The sequence below is a fragment of the Sapajus apella genome, unplaced genomic scaffold (genome assembly GCF_009761245.1).
Source record: "Sapajus apella isolate SASKATOON/1434 unplaced genomic scaffold, GSC_monkey_1.0 scaffold12, whole genome shotgun sequence".
NCBI classification, from domain to species: domain Eukaryota; kingdom Metazoa; phylum Chordata; class Mammalia; order Primates; family Cebidae; genus Sapajus; species Sapajus apella.
The window spans coordinates 32,401,315-32,424,158 of NW_022436952.1; the positions used below are offsets into that span (position 1 = coordinate 32,401,315).

The 22,844-nt window shown below is 40.3% G+C and overlaps 1 protein-coding gene across 7 annotated transcripts in view; it reads right to left on the reverse strand.

Moving 5' to 3' along the window:
* Window positions 1-22,844, reverse strand: part of AP2B1 (adaptor related protein complex 2 subunit beta 1) — a 139,498-nt gene that overhangs the window by 22,550 nt on the left and 94,104 nt on the right. For all 7 annotated transcript variants that reach the window (XM_032280858.1, XM_032280861.1, XM_032280855.1 and 4 more), the window contains one exon: window positions 17,348-17,477. In XM_032280858.1, the coding sequence (XP_032136749.1) occupies window positions 17,348-17,477 (130 nt within the window). The remainder of the gene's footprint in view (window positions 1-17,347; window positions 17,478-22,844) is intronic.

The following is a 22,844-nucleotide window of genomic DNA, read 5'->3' on the forward strand; positions in this document are numbered from 1 at the left end:
GCAGGAGAATTGCCTGAACCCAGGCAATTCTCCTGCCTCAGCCTCCTGAGTCGCTGGGATTACAGGCACACGCCACCATGCCCAGCTAATTTTTTGTATTTTTAGTAGAGACGGGGTTTCACCATGTTGACCAGGATGGTCTCGATCTCTTGACCTCGTGATCCACCCACCTCGGCCTCCCAAAGTGCTGGGATTACAGGCTTGAGCCACCGCGCCCGGCCAAACTCTTTTTTTTTTAAAAAAAAACCTTTTATTTCAAGTTCAGGGGTACATGTGCAGGCTTGTAACATAGGTAAACTTGTGTCATCAGAGTTTGTTGTGCAGCTTGTTTCATCACCCAAGTATTAAGCCTAGTACCCATTAGTTACTTTTCCTGATCCTCTCCTTCCTCCCACCCTCCATCCTCTAGTAGGCCCCAGTGTGTGTTGTTCCCCTCTTTGTGTCCATGTTTCTCATCATTTAGCTTCCACTTATAAGTGAGAACATGTGGTGTTTGGTTTTATGTTCCTGTGTTAGGTTGCTAAGGATAATAGCTTCCAGCTCCATCCATGTTCCTGCAGAAGACATGAGCTCATTCTTTTTTTATGGCCACATAGTATTCCATGGTGTACACGTACCACATTTTCTTTATCCAGTGGATGGGCATTTATCCACTGATGGGCATTTAAGTTGATGCCATGTGTTTGCTATTGTGAATGGTGCTACAATGAACATAGACATACATGTGTCTTTATGATATGATAGAATGATTTGCATTCTTTTGGATATATATCCAGTAATGGGACTGCTGGGTTGAGTGGTATTTCTGTTTTTAGGTCTTTTTGAGGAATCACCACAATCTTCCACAAGACTTGAAGACTTCCACTCCCACCAACAGCATATAAGCATTGCGTTTTTCTCTACAACATCACCAGCATCTGTTATTTTTTTACTTTTTAATAACAGCTATTCCAACTGGTGTGAGATAGTCTCATTGTGATAAAACCAACTCTTAATCTTCCCTCCCCAACTCCAAATACAACCTCCTGCCATCTTTCCAAACTCAGTAACTACTAAGGTATTCTGCAAAGCCTTTAATAGTCTCTGCGTCTCCACTACTCTTCCACCCAACCCCCTATACCTTCCCTTCAGAGCACTTAGCTTCCCCAGTATATGCTCAACATGGCAGCCAATGTAAGTCAGCTCATAAATACTTCTCTGCTCAAACCTTTCCCTTTCACTCAGAATAAAACCCAAAGTTACAACTGCCTACAATCCAACTCCTCCCCCCTCTCTGATGTTGTGTTAATACTCTCCTTGCTAGCTCTATTCCAGCTGCAGAAGTCTGTTGTTCCTTCCTTGCACACAGAAGGTACACTCCTACTTCACGGGTTTTTGCATTTGCTGTTTCTTCTGTCTACAATGCTCTTCCTCCAGAAATCCATGATTCTTACCCTGTCTCCTTTGAGTCTTTGCTTTAATCAGATATTATCTTCTCAGATATGTCTTCCGTGACCAACACATTTTTGTAAGATTGTACCACCCACTCTCCAACTCCAGGACTGCCTATCCCAATACTTCTTTTATTTTTTTCCACTGCCCTCCCTACCATCTGATGTACTATGCATTGTACTGATTTGCTGGTTTATTGTCTGTCCCCATGCCACATAACCCATCTGTGGTAGAATATAAATTCCATCAGGGAAAGAATTCCTGTCTTCTATTTGCCACAATATTCTCAGTTTCTAGAACAGTGACTGGTACAGAATAGGTGCTGAAGAAGAGTAACAGGTGTAAGATATACTATACAAAGTTTCTGACTTCACATGGGTTTACACAATATATAAACTTAAAGGTTCTATGGGGCTTGGTGCAGTGGCTCACTCCTGTAATCCCAGCACTATGGGAGGCTGAAGGGGGAGGATCACTTAAGGCCAGGAATTTGGGACAAGCCTGGGCAACCTAAGTGAGACCTTGTCTCTATCCAAAAAAAAAAAAAAAAAAAGCCAGGCACAGTGGCATGAGCCTTTAGTCCCAGTTACTCAGGAGGCTGAAGCAGGAGGAAAGGAAGATAGGGGTACAAAAATTCAAGGTTACAGTGAGCTATGACTGCACCACTGCACTCCAGCCTGGGCAACAGTTAAGTGAGATCCCGTCTCCAAAACAAAGTTCCAAAAGGAGGTCAGTACTTCTCACATTTTTCTCATGTACTTCCCTTAACAGAAGAGGAAAGAATGGATACATAATGGGGAGGAGGCAGGGGGATGGGTCAATATTAGGGGTATAATATGAAGCAGTCTATCATAAGAACAAAATCTCTTTGAAGTTCCATGCTAAAATCCATAATGTATCCATATACATTTTAATATAAAAATGTGTTTCTCCCTTTACCTTTGAGTAACACTGATGCTCTAGGAAAATGTGCTATTGTGTATTCTTTAGCTTCAAGTATCCCTAGCTTGGTGGGTCATGACCAATTGGTGGTTCTTAAAATTAACAGAATGGGTTGAAATTGGCATTAAAAAAATAAAAATAAAAAATATCACTATTCGGGCCGGGCGCGGTGGCTCAAGCTTGTAATCCCAGCACTTTGGGAGGCCGAGGTGGGTGGATCACGAGGTCAAGAGATCGAGACCATCCTGGTCAACATGGTGAAACCCCGTCTCTACTAAAAATACAAAACATTAGCTGGGCATGGTGGCGCGTGCCTGAAATCCCAGCTACTCAGGAGGCTGAGGCAGGAGAATTGCCTGAACCCGGGAGGCAGAGGTTGCGGTGAGCCGAGATCGCGCCATTGCACTCCAGCCTGGGTAACAAGAGCGAAACTCCGTCTCAAAAAAAAAAAAAAAAAAAAAAAATCACTATTCATCTCATGAAGAGTAGTAATGTTTCCTGAAACTGTTGTCTTATGTATTGTGTGTGTGTGTGTGTGTTTATACACTATGTAAAATACATTTCTAAGTTGCAGTCAAAAAAGAATAAAAGCCACAATACATACACACCAAAGAAAGCAGTGAGAAAATGGGTTCAATGAGTGAAAGAACGGAATGCACACCTCAGCTTCTGCTTTAGGATGCCCAAAGCAGGTCATAGATGGTACAGAAGCAGATTACCTAATCCTCTGTTCCTTTGGTATGTCATGTGCAACATGTGAGCACAACAATATTAACTTGCTTCTTAGGGACATCAATAGGAAAGCAAACAAATTATAAGGCACTTTGAAAACACAAAAGTGGGTTATAAAGGCTTAATAATAACAATGATTTTTTAAAGTTACTTTACGTGGCTGCTGAGAAAAGAGCAACCTGTCAGCTTCAGCCTGTAACCAGCAATTAGTTTCTTTCCATAGTATAGGAAGCCTGCTGCAGGAGCTACAATCTCTTTATGGTGGGACAGCTGGAGAGGAAAAGGCTAAATTAATATTCTAACCTTGTTCCAGTACCCTCAAAAGTACTATAAAAAGGTACAAGATGAACTCAGTCTGAACTGTGGCAAATGAGGCCTCTTACCTGACCTCTCACCACAGGTAACCAAAGGAGGCACTGCCACAAGGAAAACCAAGTCAAGTAGTACAGGACTCGCCTTTGAGATTCTATCTTCTACTCTTCCACAACGTCACTTGTGACCTTTCCACGTTTCTGAAGAAATTTTTTTCTTTTATTCCTCTTCTCCATTTAGCTTTTGGAAAGATTATTTGCAGACTGGTCCAAGCTAGGACCAGGCAGTGACGTCAACCATCTCCAGTTCTCTGAGGAATGATGATTCAGATGTGTTTTAAGTACCACACAACCTAGTCAACAGATCCTAGGGGAATGGCTCTGAGTGACAGGTTTTTAATGGTACTAACTCCAACTGTGTGATATATGTCATCTGAGACTCAAACAGTAGCGGCCCTTTCTGCTAGGTACTGGAGTTAAACTGACATGTAGCTCTGCATTCCTAGTCAATGCCAAAAGATATATACCATCTTGTTTATTTTTATTTTAATTTCTTTTTTGATACAGGGTCTTGATCTGTTGCCCAGGCTGGAGTGTGGAGGCATGATCACAGCTCACGGTAGCCTTGACTTCCTGCGCTCAAGCAATCCTCCCATCTCAGCCTCATGAGTAGCTGAAACTACAGGTGTGTGCCACCATGCTTGGCTAGCTTTGTTATTTCTGTAGAGACAGGGTCTTACTAGTCTTACTACGCTGCCCAGGCTAGTCTCAAACTCCTGGACCCAAGCCATCCTCCCACCTTGACCTCCGAAAGTGCTGGGATTGCACAGGCATGAGCCACGGTACCTGGTGATCTGAAGTTTAAGTAACATTTCAAACTTCATTGACCAATAAATTATCTGGGAATTCTCAGGTACCCTGACAAAACAGAAAGGTCGATCTATGATATTAGACAATATCTGATATAGTTAAAAACATAGCACAAAGAGTCACGAACCACAGGAAATGTCAACTGACTTTCCTTCCAGTGCTAATTAAATTTTAACCTGAACAGCATCTTTAGTTCACTTTCACAGCTAGGATTCAAAGGAGAACTCTCTTCCCATATTCTTTCTTAGTCCACCCAATAGATCAGGTGGATTACATGATAGCTGAGGAGGCCTGAAACGATACCAAACTGCTGTTCATCCCAAGTATGAAGCCATACTGATGTATTCTCAGGACACACTAGGACACTGTTCATTGTTACAAGTATATATACAGTGGAACCCTTTATAGGGAAAATTTGACAAATTAGCAGTGGTTCCACGTCCCTAACATGTACTTCAGCATTTCAAGTTTCCATATTTAAACAGTTTTCGGAACTAGAAATGAAAGCTTTGAACAGAGCTTCCAGATGATCTCTAAAATTATCAATCCTCTAGTAGCACATGTAATTATTGGGCTTTAAAAAGGCAATGAGCTCCTAAGAGCCAATTTCTCTTAGTAAGCTTTGATTCCAAAGGAAGTCAAGAGAAACCAAAAGACACTGAAACTGAAATACTATGACTTCTCCTGTAGTCCCCATTTGGCTATGAGATCTGCTTAATCTCAGTCTTGAAAAACTCTCAAATAACTTAGACTATGAATTAGAAATGTCAGCAAGTTAAATCTCCAGAACACTAAAGATTAGATTAAGATTGTAGGCTGGGCACAGTGGCTCACGCCTGTAATTCTAGTAATCCCAGCAGTTTGGGAGGCCGAGCTGAGACGGGGGATCACCTGAGGTCAGGAGTTTGAGACCAGCCTGACCAACACAAAGAAACTCTGTCTCTACTAAAAATACAAAAATTAGCCAGGCGTGGTGGCACATGCCTGAATCCCAGCTACTCAAAAGGCTGAGGCAGGAGAATCGCTTGAACCTGGGAGGCACACTTTGGCCTGGGCAACAAGAGTGAAACTCTATCTTAAAAAAAAAAAAAAAAAAGCTTAGACTAAGATTGCAAAGTGGTATGAAGACACTGCTTTAGAATACTTTGGACTAAACTGTCAGCTGAGGTGGGCAGATCACCGGAGGTCAGGAGTTCAGGACCAGCATGGCCAACATGGTGAAACCTGTCTCCACTAAAAATACAAAAAATTAGCGGAGCATGGTGGTGAGTGCCTGTAATCACAGCTACTCGGGAGTGAGCTGAGATTGTGCCACTGCACTCCAGCCTAGATGACAGAGGAAGACTGTCTTAAAAAAAAAAAAAAAAAAAAAAAATTCCAAAATGTGAGCATGATTAACATGTTCCATGTTCCTAGTCATCTCCAATTTTGAAAATAGGGTCCATTAATGTGCTGTGATCTTGCCTTTCCTAATATCAATAAACAGAGTAAAGGAAGCAATAGCTTCTAAAATTTGCTCTGCCTACTTGAGAAAATGAATTTGTAATTATAGTCTTCAGATTAAACTTGGGACCAGGACCAGACCTACCCAGATAAAAGGGTATTAAATCAGAGTCAGAGGACAGAATGCAAGGCTGCTAAGAGGCAACAGGCAGAGGCTGTGTTTGGGGATACTCTGTTTGTTAAGATGAAGAGATAGCCTTACTTAGTGTGTTTCAAGAACTAGATGAATCGATGTTGGTTAATATTTTCTTCTTCTTTTTTTTCTTGAGATGGAATTTCGCTCCTGTTGCCCAGGCTGGAGTACAATGGTGTAATCGTGGCTCACTGCAACCTCCGCTTCCCAGGTTCAAGTGATTCTCCTGCCTCAGCCTCCCAAGTAGCTGGGACTACAGGTGCCCATTACCATACCTGGATAATTTTTGTATTTTTTAGTAGAGATGGGGTTTCACCACATTGGCCAGGCTGCTCTTGAACTCCTGACCTCAGGTGATCTGCTCACCTCAGCCTCTCAAAGTGCTGGGATTATAGGTGTGAGCCACTGCGCTTGGCCTGGTTAATACTTTCTTAAATAAAAGCAAAAAGACTCATGCAACAACAAATATTTATCGAGCACCTACTGTGTGCCAGGCATTGTTCCAGGCACTGGGAGACACAGCAGTGGGGGAGAAAAACATAGACAAAACTGCTGCCCCTTTGAAATTTGCATTCTAATAGGAGAGGGGCAGGAGGTGATACTAAATAATTAAGTAGTATTTAAAATATAATGAAATGCTATGGGGTAAAAATAAGGAAGGTTGGCAGTACTAGGAGTGAAGTGAGGAAATCTTATTAAAAAGGTACTATTGAGGCCGGGCGCGGTGGCTCAAGCCTGTAATCCCAGCACTTTGGGAGGCCGAGGCGGGTGGATCACGAGGTCAAGAGATCGAGACCATCCTGGTCAACATGGTGAAACCCCGTCTCTACTAAAAATACAAAACATTGGCTGGGCATGGTGGCACATGCCTGTAATCCCAGCTACTCAGGAGGCTGAGGCAGGAGAATTGCCTGAACCCAGGAGGTGGAGGTTGCGGTGAGCCGAGATCATGCCATTGCACTCCAGCCTGGGTAACAAGAGTGAAACTCCGTCTCAAAAAAAAAAAAAAAAAGGTACTATTGAGCTAGGCGTGGTGGCTCAGGCCTGTAATCCCAGCATTTTGGGAGGCTGAGGTGGGCAGATCACTTGAAGTCAGTTGTTCAAGACCAGCCTGGCCAACATAGTAAAACTCTTGTTTCTAATAAAAATATAAAAATCAGCTGGGTATGGTGGTAGGCACCTGTAATCCCAGCTACTCGGGAGGCTGAGGTACTTGCTTGAACCTGGGAGGTGAAGATTGCAGTGAGCCAAGGTGGCACCACCACACTCCAGCCTGGGTGACAGAGTGAGACTTAAAAACAACAACAACAACAACAAAAACCCAACTTATTCCTTCTATCTAATTTTGCACCCATTAATCTTCTCTTCATTCCCCTGACCACCATCTTTCCCAGCCTCTGGTAACTATCATTCTATTCTCCTTTTTGGTATTATTTTAATAGAGATCTAAACGAAGGAAGGAAGCCATACAGATACGGAGACTGGGAGAAGGCACATTCCAGACAAGGACAACAGTCAATTAAAAGGTCATGAGGCGGCAGCATCCCCTATTCTAAGATCAGTGAGGAGGCCAGAGTGGCTACAGTGAAAGGGAAGAGTAGCAGATGAAGTCAATGAGGAAAGGAGGAAGAGAAAGGCATAGCTTGATCACCCAAAGTCTTGGAGACCTTTGGTAGGATTTTGCCTTTTCTGCTTAGAAACTATTACTGTAAGTTCTTCCAGGTGGGCAGCTGAAAGTTTGTTAATTCTTGCTAAACCACTGGCTGGTTATACTCAGGGTTACCTGAGTTTAACACTAAACCCTAAATAGCAAATAATAGCTCAAGTCGTCCCTCAGCCCCACCCCACCCCCACTATTAACATAAACAGTATTCAAAGATGAGACACCGGCAACCAAGGGCACATCAGCCAGTACGTGTAGCTGTGTAGCTGTCATTAAAGGGAAAAGGAAAGACTGGTGCCTTTGGGCTTATCTGTCAAGCAGGCTGAAAGACCTGTGAAATCATTGCTGGCTGTTTCTGGCAATTGAAACTATACAGAGTAATTCTGCTATAGGCTGCTAGATGAAGAGTATTAGGGCCCAGTAATAGAGTGTTCTGAAGAGAAACTGGGTTGGTCAGTATAGTATCACAGGTGGGTTATACATTGGCAGAAAGCAGTCACATATACATTTGCTATAAGTTACCTGAGTATAACAGGTATCTTACCTGAGGGTTGCCCGAGTGTAACAGGCCAGTGGTATGGCAAGAATTAAGCAACTTTTACGACTCTGATGGGACCATACCTATGTCACTGGCAGCTGTGTGCCTCATAGAGAACCCAGGGTCAAGGGAAAATCATGCTAAAATACACTGCATCTGTTCCTACTCCTGGTTAGCTTCCTCATTTTAAAAGTTTTATAAGTTAAATAAATAACGTATAGCAAATGTATATGTGACTGCTTTCTGCCAACGAATAACCCATCTGTGTTACGGTACTGACCAACCCAGTTACTTTTCAGAAATCCTTATTACTGGGCCCTAATCCTCTCCTCTTCTAGCAGCCTACAACAGAACTACTCTATACAGTTACAGTTGCCAGAAACAGCCAGCAATAATTTCACAGGCCCTTCAGCCTGCCTGACAGATAAGCTCAAAGGCACCAGTCTTTCTTTTTCCCTTTAACGACAGCTACACGGTTACACAGCTACATGTACTGGCTGATGTGCCCTTGGCTGCTGCTGTCTCATCTTCAAATATTGTTTATGTTAATAGTTGGGGATAGGAAGAGGGGGGCTGAGAGACAACTTGAGCTATTATTTGCTCTGCAGGGCTTACTGTTAAACTTTAAAAATACATTTAGGCCAGGTGCAGTGGCTCACACCTGTAATTCCAGCACTTTGGGAGGCTGAGGCAGGTGGATAGCTTGAGCCATGAGTTCAAAATCAGCCTGAGAAACATAGCAAGGCCTCAACTCTACAAAAAATAAAATAAAATAAAAAATTAGCTAGGCATGGTGGCATGCACCTGTAGTCCCAGCTACTTGAGAGATTAAAGTGGGAGGATCGCTTGAGCCTGGGAAGTCAAGAATGCAGTGAGCTATGTTTGTGCCACTGAACTCCAACCTGGGAAACAGAGTGAGACCCTAACTGAAAAAAACAAATAGAAACATTTAATACACACTGTACTAAATCATAAAATGGTAAAGGCTAGACTAGAGAACTGTTAAAGTGATGAGCTATTCCACTCTAATTTAGTATGCCATAGAAGACCTAGTAGAAATTCAATAAAAGAACAGACTTCAGTAATAATAGGTGGTAATAGGAGTGAATGAACATAACTGATTTTTCAATCCATGGGTAAAACTGACCTAGAATCAAATCTAGGTTCTAGATATTAAGCATATATTCTCAGATTAGTTGGCTGCAAGTTAGAAATCAAATGGGTTCACGGTTGTGCCTTTGTTCTGCCTGGTAGACAGTACAACCTTTCATGGACAAAAGGATGACACGTGGCTGTCAAGATGACTGGACAGATGGGCAGGCCACTGAACAGAGATGCTATCTCTGGGTAGTTCCACTGGGGAAGCAGGTCATATAGAGGGACCGAAATTACCATCAGGAGCACAGTGGGAGCTATGGAATCGAGAAGTTCTGTGCTTCCCTGTTCTGAGTACTTGCCCTTCAACTCCTTCAGGGGTTCCTGGAAAGGAAGGCTGCTACCGAGTCAAGGATCATCTTTCATTCACACACTTTTCAAAAGTGATTAGATAATATTTTCCTTCAGTCTCCAAACTGTAACTCATTCTAACTACATTTACCAGGGTCCCTCCTTCTCAATGGTTTTTCTTCTAAAATTAGAACAATAAAACTGACATATATAAATACGCTTCCATAAACTTAGGCTTTCCTGAAGTAGAAAAAAAAAGGAAAAGAAATTCATACTGAAGTATGTTTTCATTACAGGCCCACCTGATTGACTTTCAGGCCCTGGGTGCCTTGATTCAGAAACTTAATCTATAAAAATCTCAAAATGTACAACTAGGATCTATAGACAGAACCTAAAGGAAGGCATTTTATTTCATATAAACAACTCTCGGCTGGGTGTGGTGACTTAGGCTTGTAATCCCAGCATTCTGGGAGGCTGAGGTAGGCGGATCACTTGAGGTCAAGATTTTGAGTCCAGCCTGGCCAACGTGATGAAACCTCATCTCTACTAAAAATCCAAAAATTAGCTGGGCATGGTGTTGGGCACCTGTAATCCCAGCTACTCAGGAGGCTGAGGCAGGAGAACTGCTCGAACCCAGGAGGTGGTGGTTGCGGTGAGCCAAGATCTACCATTGCACTCCAGCCTGGGCAACAAGAGCGAAACTTTGTCTTAAACAAACAAACAAAAAATCAAGAACAAAAACAAAAAAACGCCAAATAAACAACTCTCTAATGGTTTTATGAAGACAGAGTGGGTCATTTAGGGTAGTAAATCACTGGTGGTATTCATGTACACACTGATATTCCCATTACTGCCAACATACATAGAGTGAATTCCATCAAAAACAGACAGGGTTTGAAAGAGACAAAATTAAAGGCCATCTCTTCCAACTATGAGATTTTACATTCTTTATGTGTACATGCTCACATGGCTCAAAGCTTTTCTGCAGTTTTATTTAAATATGTACGGACCTTAATACTACAAAGCCTATACATAACCCCTTCATTAAAAAATTATGAATAATGCACCTTTTTCCCTATGTCATTAAACATCATGCTATAGCAAAATATAAGAGAGTAAACATGAAGGAGAGCAGGGTATGGTTCTCAAATTCAACCTTGCTGAGGAAAAAAAATCTAAGTGAGTTCTCTGTAATTCCAACCTATCATATACCTTAAGGCAGGAGATAATGAGCCATAATGAGAACGTAGGGACTACAAAGAGGTAGCTACCTGACATCCAGAATTCAAAGTCCCCTACTGCATCGCAAAGTTAAATTTAAAGACCACAAGGTTAAATCTATTTCTAATCATTTATCAAACTAGAAACATAAAACTGATTCTATTATCCATCATTAACTCCTAACTCATAATCATGATAAAAAGATGGCTGTGAATTTAACAACAAAAAAAAGCCCACAAATCACTTTTATTACCATTTTAGAACTATTGTGTGAAATTCATTATCCTTTCTCAGATATCAGCATGGGCTTGTAAGTTTGGGTGTTTAACTGTTTCCTGCCTTTGAGGACAGATTTCTGATCCATCAGACCACCCTTGTCAGAATACAGGACTCTTTCTGATAGCTTCTGTGTGGCCATTCAAGCAGGACGGTTATTATTAATAGATACATTGCTAAAAGATCCCAGAAGCCAGAATTTGAATGCTAGTTACAGAAAGACAAAAAATACAGCTCAGTATAATCTCAATTATCTTGACAAAAAAGATAAAGGAGTGTTCTCACTAAGGACAATCTAGTAAAAAAGGAATATCTAATATGTAATACATTTTCTCAGATGAGATATGTTTATAGTCCTGATGAGCCATGAAGAATATGTCAAACCAGAAATAGTAATCACAGTAATTTTCTATTTTATTTTTTGACAGCAAAATATTTTAATCTTTCATAATTAAGACTCCAGTACCTATATACTGCTTATAGAATATTTTAGGTGGGATATTTTTAGGCCTACAGGGATCATTTGGATAGTAGATGCAGCATTGGATCTATTTGTCTGACCTGGGAATCTCTAAATAGTTCCCAAAAGATCTACCACTTCAAGATCTCATTGTCTATTCAAGCAGCATCGTGGTCCCACCAATGCAATTAGAGTGTGCAGTCTTCAATTATGGATCTTGGAAGACCAAAGGAGGCTTCAACACTGACTTGTTTGGCTTGCACAAGTCAAGAAAAGTCAGCAAATGTCAAGCTGGTTTGCTTCATTTGAGGGAAGCTGCTGAAAAGGTCTTCCATTTGGAAGTGTTTACCAGATTTTCTGGTACAATAGCTATAGCTGTGGGCTTTCTGAGTGTGAAAGGACATATGCAGGACATGAAATATCAGGGACAAGTACCATCTGCAACTGACTGTCTCACAGGCTGGAACATCAATGTAGGAGTAGCAAGGGACAGAATTTCCTCAGAGCCACACACTAGCAAAATCTGGCTGGCAATGAGCTTAAGACATGAATAAACAGGATTGTAAGATCGTGTCCTTTGCAGCTAGCGTCTTCAGCACTTCCTGCCCTAATCAAAGATTAAATGAACAGAGCTGATGAATACTGCCTTGTTTTAGAAAGACATTCAAAGACAAAAAACAAGAGACATTATACCTATTTCTTTTCCCTAATTAATGTTTAGCCTCTTATTTGACAATGTTTATGTGAGATTTAAAGGCAATAAAGAGAGGGGCAACAAAAACTATATATGGGAAAGGGTCAATTCTTTCTCCACAGGTTCACCTCTAAGGTTCCTAATTATAAAGTTGTATAGCAGGAAGGAAAGAATAATTTTTTTTTTTTTTTTTTTTTTTGAGACAAAGTCTCACTCTGTCACCAGGCTGGAGTACAGTGGTGTGATCTTGGCTCACTGCAACCTCAGCCTCCTGGGTTCAAGCAATTCTCCTGCCTCAGCCTCCCGAGTAGCTGGGACTACAAGTGCATGCCACCACGCCCATCTAATTTTTGTATTTTTAGTAGAGAAGGGGTTTCACTATGTTGGCCAGGATGGTCTCGATCTCTTGACCTCATGATCTGCCCACCTTGGCCTCCCAAAGTGCTGGGATTACAGGAGTGAGCCATGGCACCCAGCCTGGAAAGAAGAATTTTAAGGTGCTATCAGACCTCTAGGGAGACACAGAAGATTGAAAAATCACATTTAAGTTTCCTTTCTCCTGGAAAAAGTTCTGCCATAACTAAAGGAAGATTAAAAAATTTCAAGGTATACATTCATAGAGATAGTAAGAAAAAGATAAAACAGCAACAAAATCTTGGTACCTGGAAAACAGATGGATTGGCAATACCACCACAGAATTCTCAAAGGCTTAGGGCTGGTAGCACCTCTAGTGAACACTGATTCAAATAAATTCCAAGATAATTGTATCCAAAAAATGGGAATATGAAAAGTATATAGATAATGGCAGTGAGTGGGGAGATAGACAGGAATACTTAGAAAAATCCAGCTGGGTACGATGGCTCGCACCTGTAATCCCAGTGCTTTGGGAAGTCAAGGTGGAAGGATTGCTTGACCCCAGGAATTTGAGACCAGCCAAGGCAATGCAGACCCTCTCTCTACAAAAACTTTAAAAAAATATAAATCACCTGGGCGTGCTGTTGTGCTCCTGTGGTCCCAGCTATTTGGGAGGCTGAGGTGGGAGGATCGCTTCAGCCCAGGAGGTGGAGGCTGCAGTGAGCCATGACTGCACCACCAGCCTGGGTTACATAGTGAGACCCTATTTCAAAAAAATAAAAATAAAGAAAAATCCAGGAGTCCCAATGTTAGCATGCTACTTAGGTAATTATCAAAAGAATCAAAAGAGGTGAAAGAAATTGGCTTTGTGGAAGGAGATTATTGGAGGTCTTATTAGGGAAGAAAGTCTGGGGACTGGGTTTTTCTTAAATAACTGTAGCATTAGTTGACTCTTTAAACTGTGCCTTTATCACCCTGATAAAAGCCAAAAGATGAAACTTGAAAGAATGATGCTATCAATGTTCTTGTAAGAGTTTATGGCCCTGTGAAAAAGGAAGCCAAGCAGCTGTGGGAACTCTGCAGCATCTATATAAAGACCATGAGCATTATTACCCTGGCGATGAACACATGTTAACTCATAATTCCACTGTCTTCTTGCAGACAACGACTCAAAAAAGCAGTCACTTGCCAGGTGTCAAGTTTGAAGAAGTTCATTGAGAAAATGTTTCTAAGCACAACCAACACATGAAATGAAAAACAAGGACATCAGAGTCAGAGAAAACTCATTTAGAGGAAATACATTTAGACATTTATTAAGGTTTTTGCTTTATTTAAACAGAGAGAATCAATTTTCTTTTAAGGAATATAATTATATGATATAAATAAACTCAAGACGCTTCCATTATACAAAGCTTAACTTGGCTTTGTATAATGTTTATAAGTTGATTCACAAAAGCTTTTACAGTCAATGTCAGTATAGTTGAAAAATTCTTCCAGGTTCAAATTTCTACTATGTATTTAATTCCCATATTTGAAGCATAATATATTTTACATTTTAAGAATAAATGGGCAGGGCATGGTGGCTCACACCTGTAATCTCAGCACTATGGGAGGCAGAGGTAGGTGGATCACCTGAGGTCAGGAGCTCGAGACCAGCCTGGCTAACATGGCAAAACCCATCTCTATTAAAAATACAAAAATTAGCTGGGCATGGTGGCGGGCACCTATAATCCCAGCTACTTGGGAGGCTGAGGCAGGAGAATCACTTGAACCCTGGAGGCGGAGGTTGCAGTGAGCTGAGATCACGCCACTGCAATCGAGACTGGGTGAAAAGAGCAAAACTCCGTCTCAAAGGAAAAAAAAAAAGAATGAATGGTATCTTTTTTGACTTTTTAAAATATTGTTTCAAATAGTCTGTAAGCCAGTAAGTAGTTTAATGAGTGTTTTGATGAAAAGTTTTTAAATAAGTTTTATACTACAGTTCTGGCATCTGGGCTTGATTTAGTTGTTCTACACACTGATATTAAATTAGCCCAAACAGCTAAAACCCATATGTAATTCAAAATTTCATTTCCTCAATCCCCAAACACATTTTCTTTCCTGATGGTCTGGAGTACTAGAAAAATACGAATTTTCCCACATGAGCTCTTGAACCTAAACATTATACAAATACATTTAAAAGCTAGATCAATCTTTACCTGGCTTTATCTGGATCTATATAGTTTAACCTTGTTGGAATTACATTTTGATTTTCTTCTTGTTCATATGGGGAAAAGGGCAGAATGGAGGCCGAAATCTAAAGTACCCGACACATCTCTAAGCAGCCATTAGTTTCAACTCCCACCAGTACACACTAAGTAAAGCTGCTCAGAGGTGGAAAAATTCTTCTCCAGTTTTGTTTATCATCTCCATGGGGAAATGCCAATTAATGAGAAAATAGCCACAATTATGACATTCCCCAAAAGAAGAGAATCCATGGGGGAAATTTGAAAATTCAGTAGTTAACTATGGATGGAAAAATTTAAAGTTTGCTTTTTATAATATCAGGTTTATGAAAATTAAAACTTGCTAGCTCTAATATCATATCGATGCTTTTGAGGGAAGGGTTGGACTAAGATTCAACTTCTCTTACGAGGTTTCCTATTCAGGAGTTAGTCAAATGGAAATGCCAATAGGAAAGTAAATGGACATTCATTAATTTGTTTACTGTTTCTTTTTTTCTTTTCATTTTAAGAGCAGAAAATTTGCCCTGGTTTCTGTGACCCAAATTCTCTTTCCTACTTATGAGGTAAAGCATTCTTGCATTCATGCTGACTGTCCTCAAATATTAGGCTTGAGGCTCTGTGGCCAATGGGAGGTTAGATTTCGATGAAAAGGGAACAGATGTAGATTTGGGTTAAGTTTCTTCAGGATCCTGGGCCGGAAAAGCCCCTTTACACATTACTGTCATCATAGTAACAGCCAATTCCATCTGCATAGTAATCCTTGCTTTATGCTTCTAGTCTGAGCCAAGTTATATTGTGACTCACTCATCTACCGTCTAAATCGTTACTCCCTTTGCCGAAAAAAAGGCAGTCATCTACTGTGGCAGCAAGGTAGTTAGTGAACTGGCAAACAGGCCTGTTGTGCTGGTATTTAAATGACGGTAGAATGTTTAGTTTTAATCCAAGATAATTTACTCTTGATGTCTCACTATCAGTACTAGTATATCACACTGGTATTTCTAGAAGATTATGCAATGGGATCCCACCTAAGACAGGTGGAAAGACTGGAAAGTGGAAAGTTGACATTTTTCTTTCATCATTTTAAATATATTTCATAGTCCCATTCAGACTGTTCTATCTTAATTTCTTAGTCGGGGTGGGGGCAGTACCAGTCCTCCTCTTTGCAATGTTGACTGTCCTTCACAGTGCATCTTTGTCTCTCTCCTATTAAATTGCAAGCTCACTTTCAGTAGAAATTTCCGTTTCAGTTGGGGGTCCTGAAGGCCCTAAATTTTATAAGTGTTGCTAAAGGGCTTCTTGTATTTGCTTCAGACAGGACTCTAGGTTTTATCAGACCTGGGCCAATCTTACATTGATTTATTGATTTGGAGGTTACTATACCTACATAAATAGTGTAAATTTGGACTATATAACTCATATATAGTATTGATTGGGCCTTGAATTTCTCACAAGGGGCTTTACCCAGAACCCTGCTCAGAACTTTCCTGTCATTTTTGGCGGGTGGCGAAAACATTTTCCTAGCTCTTCTTTGAGGGAGCTGCCCCTCCAGGGTCTCTGCTCTGTGTAGGCATTGTTTATAGTTCCCCGTTTCAGGGACGTCCAAGGCTTTCTTCCTGACCTTAGGAAAATTAAAACCATGACTACTAGCAACCTGCAGGGTTGCTACACTCTTGACTTATGAGCTTACTGCTCTGCCTTCATGTTGCCTGACGCCCATAGGGTTTATATTTCAAAAGAAACTTTAAGGTAGGTGAAAACTGAATGTAACTTTAAGCTGATACCCAAGCATTCTAAACAATTCAACATTTTCAAGATAAAGAGGCTCTTGTAGACCAGATAAAATTCCTCTAAGATGGTGTTATACTTAACATAAATACATACTAATGGGACATTTAAATCCAAACAGCCTAACTACCTGTGGTCCAGTGTTCAGTGATGACCTCCATATAAATCTCTTCTTATATAAATGACATTCAAATTTTGCCATAAAACTCTTAAGGAAAAAAGGTTTACAAATGAGAATAAAAAAAGTTTTTAAATGCTTGTTGAGTAAAATAACGAATATCTATGCCAACGCATGACTTTTGTTTTTCTTAAAAACAAAACAAAACTCTCCTTCACAAAGATTTATTTCAAACCCTATTCCGTGACTAACTCAACCTAAGGAAGAAAGAGGGACTTTTTTACATGTAAATGAAAAATTGGGCAAGGCACAGTGGCTCACGCCTGTAATCCCAGCACTGTGGGAGGCTGAGCCAGGTGGATCACTTTATTTCAGGAGTTTGAGATCAGCCTGGCCAATATGGTGAAACTCTGTCTCTACTAAAAATATAGAAATTAGCCAGGTGTGGTGGCGTGTGCCTGTAATCCCAGCTACTTGGGAGGCTGAGGCAGGAGCATCGCTTGAATCTGAGAGGTGGAGGTTGCAGTGAGCTGAGATCGCATCACTACACTCCAGCCTGGGCAACAGAGTGAGACTCCATCTTAAAAAAAAAAAAAAATTGGCAAGATATTAATTTGTACCACCTGAGTGAAGTAAAACTCTGACCTGCAGGTTATTCAGAGGTTCCATCTTCATGACTGGGCCCAACGTGTTGAGAGGCAGGGAGACATCAATGCTCTGGTTTGGCATCAGTGGTGTATGGATGGCCAGAGGAGTGCTGGGGATGACACCAAAGCTAGAAGAGAGGATAAATTACAGGGGTTAATCAAGATGCAGGATTTAACCATATCTTTGGGTTTTAAGGGCATTTTGCCCCATTTATAGAAAAAATTTTTTTTTTGAGACAGGGTCTCACTCTGTCACGCAGGCTGGAGCAAAGTGGCATGAACTCAGCTCACCACAGCCCTCACCTCCCAGGTTTAAGCGATCCTCCAATCTTATCCCCCCAAGTCGTTGGGACAATAATCATGCACCATCATGCTACGCTAATTTTTGAATTTTTAGTAGTGATGGGGTTTCACTGTGTTGGATAGTCTGGTCTCGAATTCCTGAGGTCAAGCAATCTGGCCACTTTGGCATCCCAAAATGCTGGAATTACAGGCGAGGAAACAAATTTTTAATACAATTAAATGAAAGGGATAGCAGGAATCAAGGTGCTCAATTCCAACTTGCTGTAACACTGGTTACATCATAACTTCTGTTTTCTATTAAATGGATTTGAGGAAGGAGAAAATATTTATAAGCGCAGAACTGCTTTGCTAGTGCTATGATTTCAAAAGTTTCTTCTCTTTAAAATGTCACTAGAGGGACAGTCTTGATGAATATAATTTTTTTCTTTTTTTTTTTTTTTTGAGACGGAGTTTCGCTCTTGTTACCCAGGCTGGAGTGCAATGGCGCGATCTCGGCTCACCGCAACCTCCGCCTCCTGGGTTCAGGCAATTCTCCTGCCTCAGTCTCCTGAATAGCTGGGATTACAGGCACGCGCCACCATGCCCAGCTAATTTTTTGTAGTTTTAGTAGAGACGGGGTTTCACCATGTTGACCAGGATGGTCTTGATCTCTTGACCTCGTGATCCACCCACCTTGGCCTCCCAAAGTGCTGGGATTACAGGCGTGAGCCACCGGATGAATATAATTTTTAACAATTCTTTCCTTAGATAATTCTTGGGAGAAAGAAGAATTAAGAATTTCCACCCTGAGGCCAGGTGTGGTGGCTCATGCCTGTAGGTGGAGATTGCAGTAAGTCGGGATTATGCCATTGCACTCCAGCCTGAGTACCAGAGTGAGACTCCATCTCAAAAGAAAAAAAAAAATGGAGCAGAAAGGAAAAAGTAGGCCTAGAAGAAGCAAAATAATACAAATTTATATTTAACTTATATTCTAAATAGGTTCAGGAAGGAAGATGGAACTACAATATTTATAAAATTAACTAAAGAGTTTACACAGGCCAGGAGTGGTGGCTAATGCCTGTAATCCCAACACTCTGGGAGGCAAGGCAGGTGGATCACCTCAGGTCAGGAGTTCGAGACCAGCCTAGCCAACATGGTGAAGCCCCATCTCTACTAAAAAATCAAAAATAAATAATGAGCTGGGCATGGTGGTGGGAGCCTGTAATCCCAGCTACTTGGAACCTGAGAGGCGAAGGTTGCACTGAGCCGAGATCACACCACTGCACTCCAACCTAGGCAACAAGAGTGAAACTGCGTCTCAAAAAAAAACAGTTTATACAGGTACTCTTTCAAGAGTTAGAATGCTAAAGAAATATTTTCCTTTTCCTAGATAAACTACACCTTAGAGTACCAAATTGTAATAATGAAATGATCTTGAGAATTCACATCACTCATTTAGGAATAATAGTCATAGGGCAAAAAACCATTTAACTCTTTTGATTCATCAAAACTCTGTCATTAGATCAATATTGGGAAACATGGCAGCAGCACAGTTCCAAATCTTCCAAGTGCTCATCTGAGAAACAAAAGAGGAAACAAAGAAGGGGGAAAAAGTCCCTAAAAAGCTATAATTTCACCTTCTCCAAAACTATCAGTTGAAGAAAGCTTATCACAGAACTGGTAAGATGCTCTGGTGATACAGTAGGGAGGCACAAGTTCAGAGGAACCCAGCAGTAGTAGCAGGTCTTAGAGACTGACCGCAAATATCCATTCTTAGAAGACAGCCCTATTCCAAAGGTAGACCAAGATAAACAGGAGCAACATATGAACAAGATTGAAGAAAAAAAAAAAGGTAGAAAAGTCCCCAGAGGTCCCTGGAGATGAAAGAGCTCAAAAAGCACCACCTTCAAAAGAGAACATAAGCATGCTAGAAGACAGAGCTTCCTTAAAAGACAGGGCTTGAGGTTGAGATCAGCCCTCTGGAATCAAGTTAGGTTTGAAGAGGCTAAGGAGTTGTGGCTACACCAAATCAAAGAAGGAATCGTTCTTGAGGAGCAAAGTCTTAAAAACTACCATGTCTAACTTCCTCTTCTATAGAAATCTCATAATAGCTAGTCCTGCAAATTCCAACTCATTCAAATATGAGTATCAAAGTGGTAAAAACACAGCAACTATTCAAAGCATTATTATAAAAAGTGGAAAGACAGCAGTACAACTTCCTTAATGACAAACAAAACATAATTGAAAAAAAAACAACAACAATGCTGGCCCACCGAGGAAGATCACATAACAGTAAATGGTAAAGGGAGCCAATCCAATTCAGGAAACAAATAATAAGAAAAATAAATCATGTCAGAAATGAAGACTAAATATACCATGAACATAGATGTAAAAAAAATTTTTGCCAATGAACTCCACCAATACACACAAAAAAGACAACACATCCTAACCAAGTAGGATTTATCCCAGGAATGCAAGGTTGGTCTAACATTTGAAAAATCAACTGATGTAATCCATCATATTAATGGACTAAAAAAGTTCACATAATCATCTCAGTAAATGCAAAAGAAGCATCTGGCAAAATTTAACACCCATTCATAATAAAACTCAGAAAACCAGAGATAGAATGGAACTTCCTCAATCTTCATGAGAAATCTATGACTAACATCATGCTTAATGATGAAAGACTGAATGCTTCTCCAAATGAATTAGAACACTTTTCTTAGCACTCCTGCTCAACATTTACTGGAGGTCCTGTTAGTACAATCAGGCAACAAGAAGAAATAAAAGGCATAAGATTGAATAGGACAAGATAAAACTGTTTCTGTTCATAAATAACATGATTTGGCCGGGCGCGGTGGCTCAAGCCTGTAATCCCAGCACTTTGGGAGGCCGAGGCGGGTGGATCACGAGGTCAAGAGATCGAGACCATCCTGGTCAACATGGTGAAACCCCGTCTCTACTAAAAATACAAAAAATTAGCTGGGCATGGTGGTGCATGCCTGTAATCCCAGCTACTCAGGAGGCTGAGGCAGGAGAATTGCCTGAACCCAGGAGACGGAGGTTGCGGTGAGCCGAGATCGTGCCATTGCACTCCAGCCTGGGTAACATGAGTGAAACTCCGTCTCAAAAAAAAAAAAAAAATAAAAATAAATAAATAAATAAATAACATGATTTATTTATGTAGTAAAACTATAAGGAATTTACAAAAAGGCTACTAGAAAGAAAAAGCAAGTTGAACAAAGTTGCAGGAGTCAAGTTCAATATAAAAATCAATTCTATTTCTATATACTAGCAACAATAAAAAATTAAAATGAAAAATATTATTTACTGCCAGGCGCAGTGGCTCACACCTGCAATCCCAGCACTTTGGGAGGCCAAGGGTGAGAGGGTCACCTGAGGTCAGGAGTTCGAGAACAGCCTGGCTAACATGGTCAAACCCTGTCTCTACTAAAAATACAAAAATTAGCTGGGCATGGTGGTGGGTGCCTGTAATCCCAGCTACTCGGGAAGCTAAGGGTAGAGAATCGCTTGAACCCAGGAGGTAGAGGTTGCAGTGACCGGAGATCACACCATTGCATTTTAGCTTGGGCGACAAGAGCAAAACTTGTGTCTCAAAAAAAAACAAAAAACAAAAAAACATTTACTGTAACATCAAAAACTGAAATACTTAAATCTCATAAAAGGTGTAAGATTTGTGCATGAAAAATTATAAAACATTGCAAAGAGAAATTAAAGACCTAAATAGAGAGATATACTATGCTAATGGATTAGAAGACTCAATACTGTTTAGATGTCAATTCTCCCCCAAACTGATCTACATATTCACTGCAATTTCAATAAAAATCTCAGCAATATTTTTGTAGAAACTGACAAGCTGATTCTAAAATTTTCAGGGAAATATAAAAGACCAAGAATAGCCAAAACAGCTTTGAAAAGAAACAAAGTTGGAGGATTTACGCCATCTGATTTCAAGATGACCTATTAGGGAAAAATTTTTACATTGACAATTTACAACATATTTAAAAATGATCTCATAGGAACAAAAACTATAACACTTATATTTAAAAACATGCCAAAAAAAATCTTCGTAACCATGGGGTTAAGCAAAGATTTCTTAGAACACAAAAAGCATAAGCCATAAAAAGAAAAAAACCTAATGAACTTGGCTGTATTGAAAACTTTCAACTGGGTGCAGTGACTCATGCCTGTATTTCCAGCACCTTGGGAGGCCAAGGCAGGACTGCTTGAGCCCAAGACTTTGAGACCAACTGGGGCAATACAGTGGGACCCCATCTCTACAAAAAATAAAAAAATTAGCTGGGCGTGGTGGTGCAGACGTGTAGTATGAACTACTCGGGAGGCTGAGGTGGGAGAATCAATTATGCCCAGGAGTTCGAGGTACTAATAAGTCTTGATTATGCCACTGCATTCCAGTCTGGGTGACAGAACAAGGCTTTGTCTCAAAACACAACAAAACAAAGCAAAACAAAAATCCTTTTGTTTTTCTGAAGACATTATTAAGAAAAGGCAAGCCACAGAATGGGAAAAAATATTTGCAATAAAGAATTTGTATCCAGAATATACCAAGAACTTTTACAACTCAATAAGACAATCCTCTCTCTCCCCCCAAAAACAACAAAAGGTAAAGATTTAAACAGGTATTTAAGCGAAAGATATAAGAATGGCCAATATGTTTATTTAAAAAAAGCTTAAAATTAGCAGCCATTAGGGAAATGCAAATTAACATGAGGCACTACTATACAGCGACAAGAATGGCTAAAATTGGTGAGAATGTGGAATAGCTAGAACTCTCAACTTTACCATATAACCTAGCAATAACATTCCCATTTATTTGCCAAGGAAAATCAAAAACATATGTCCAACCAAAGATGTGTACACAAATGTTCACGGCAGCTTTATTATGAAGATGAAACTGAAAACAACCAAACTCCCCCAACTTGTGAGCGCTTCAACAAACTGTAAATTCATCAATGGAGTATTACTTAGCAACAAAAGAAAAAATCGACTGCTGATATATGTATTTCAAAAGCATTATGCTAATTGAAAGAAACCAGATACAAAATTCTATATTATGTAATTTCATTCATAAAAAATTATAGGAAAGGTTCAATTATAGTGACAAAAAGACTGACCTACAAAGAACAAGGAGACACCATAGGAAACCTGGTAAGAAATACAAAGACTGGAAA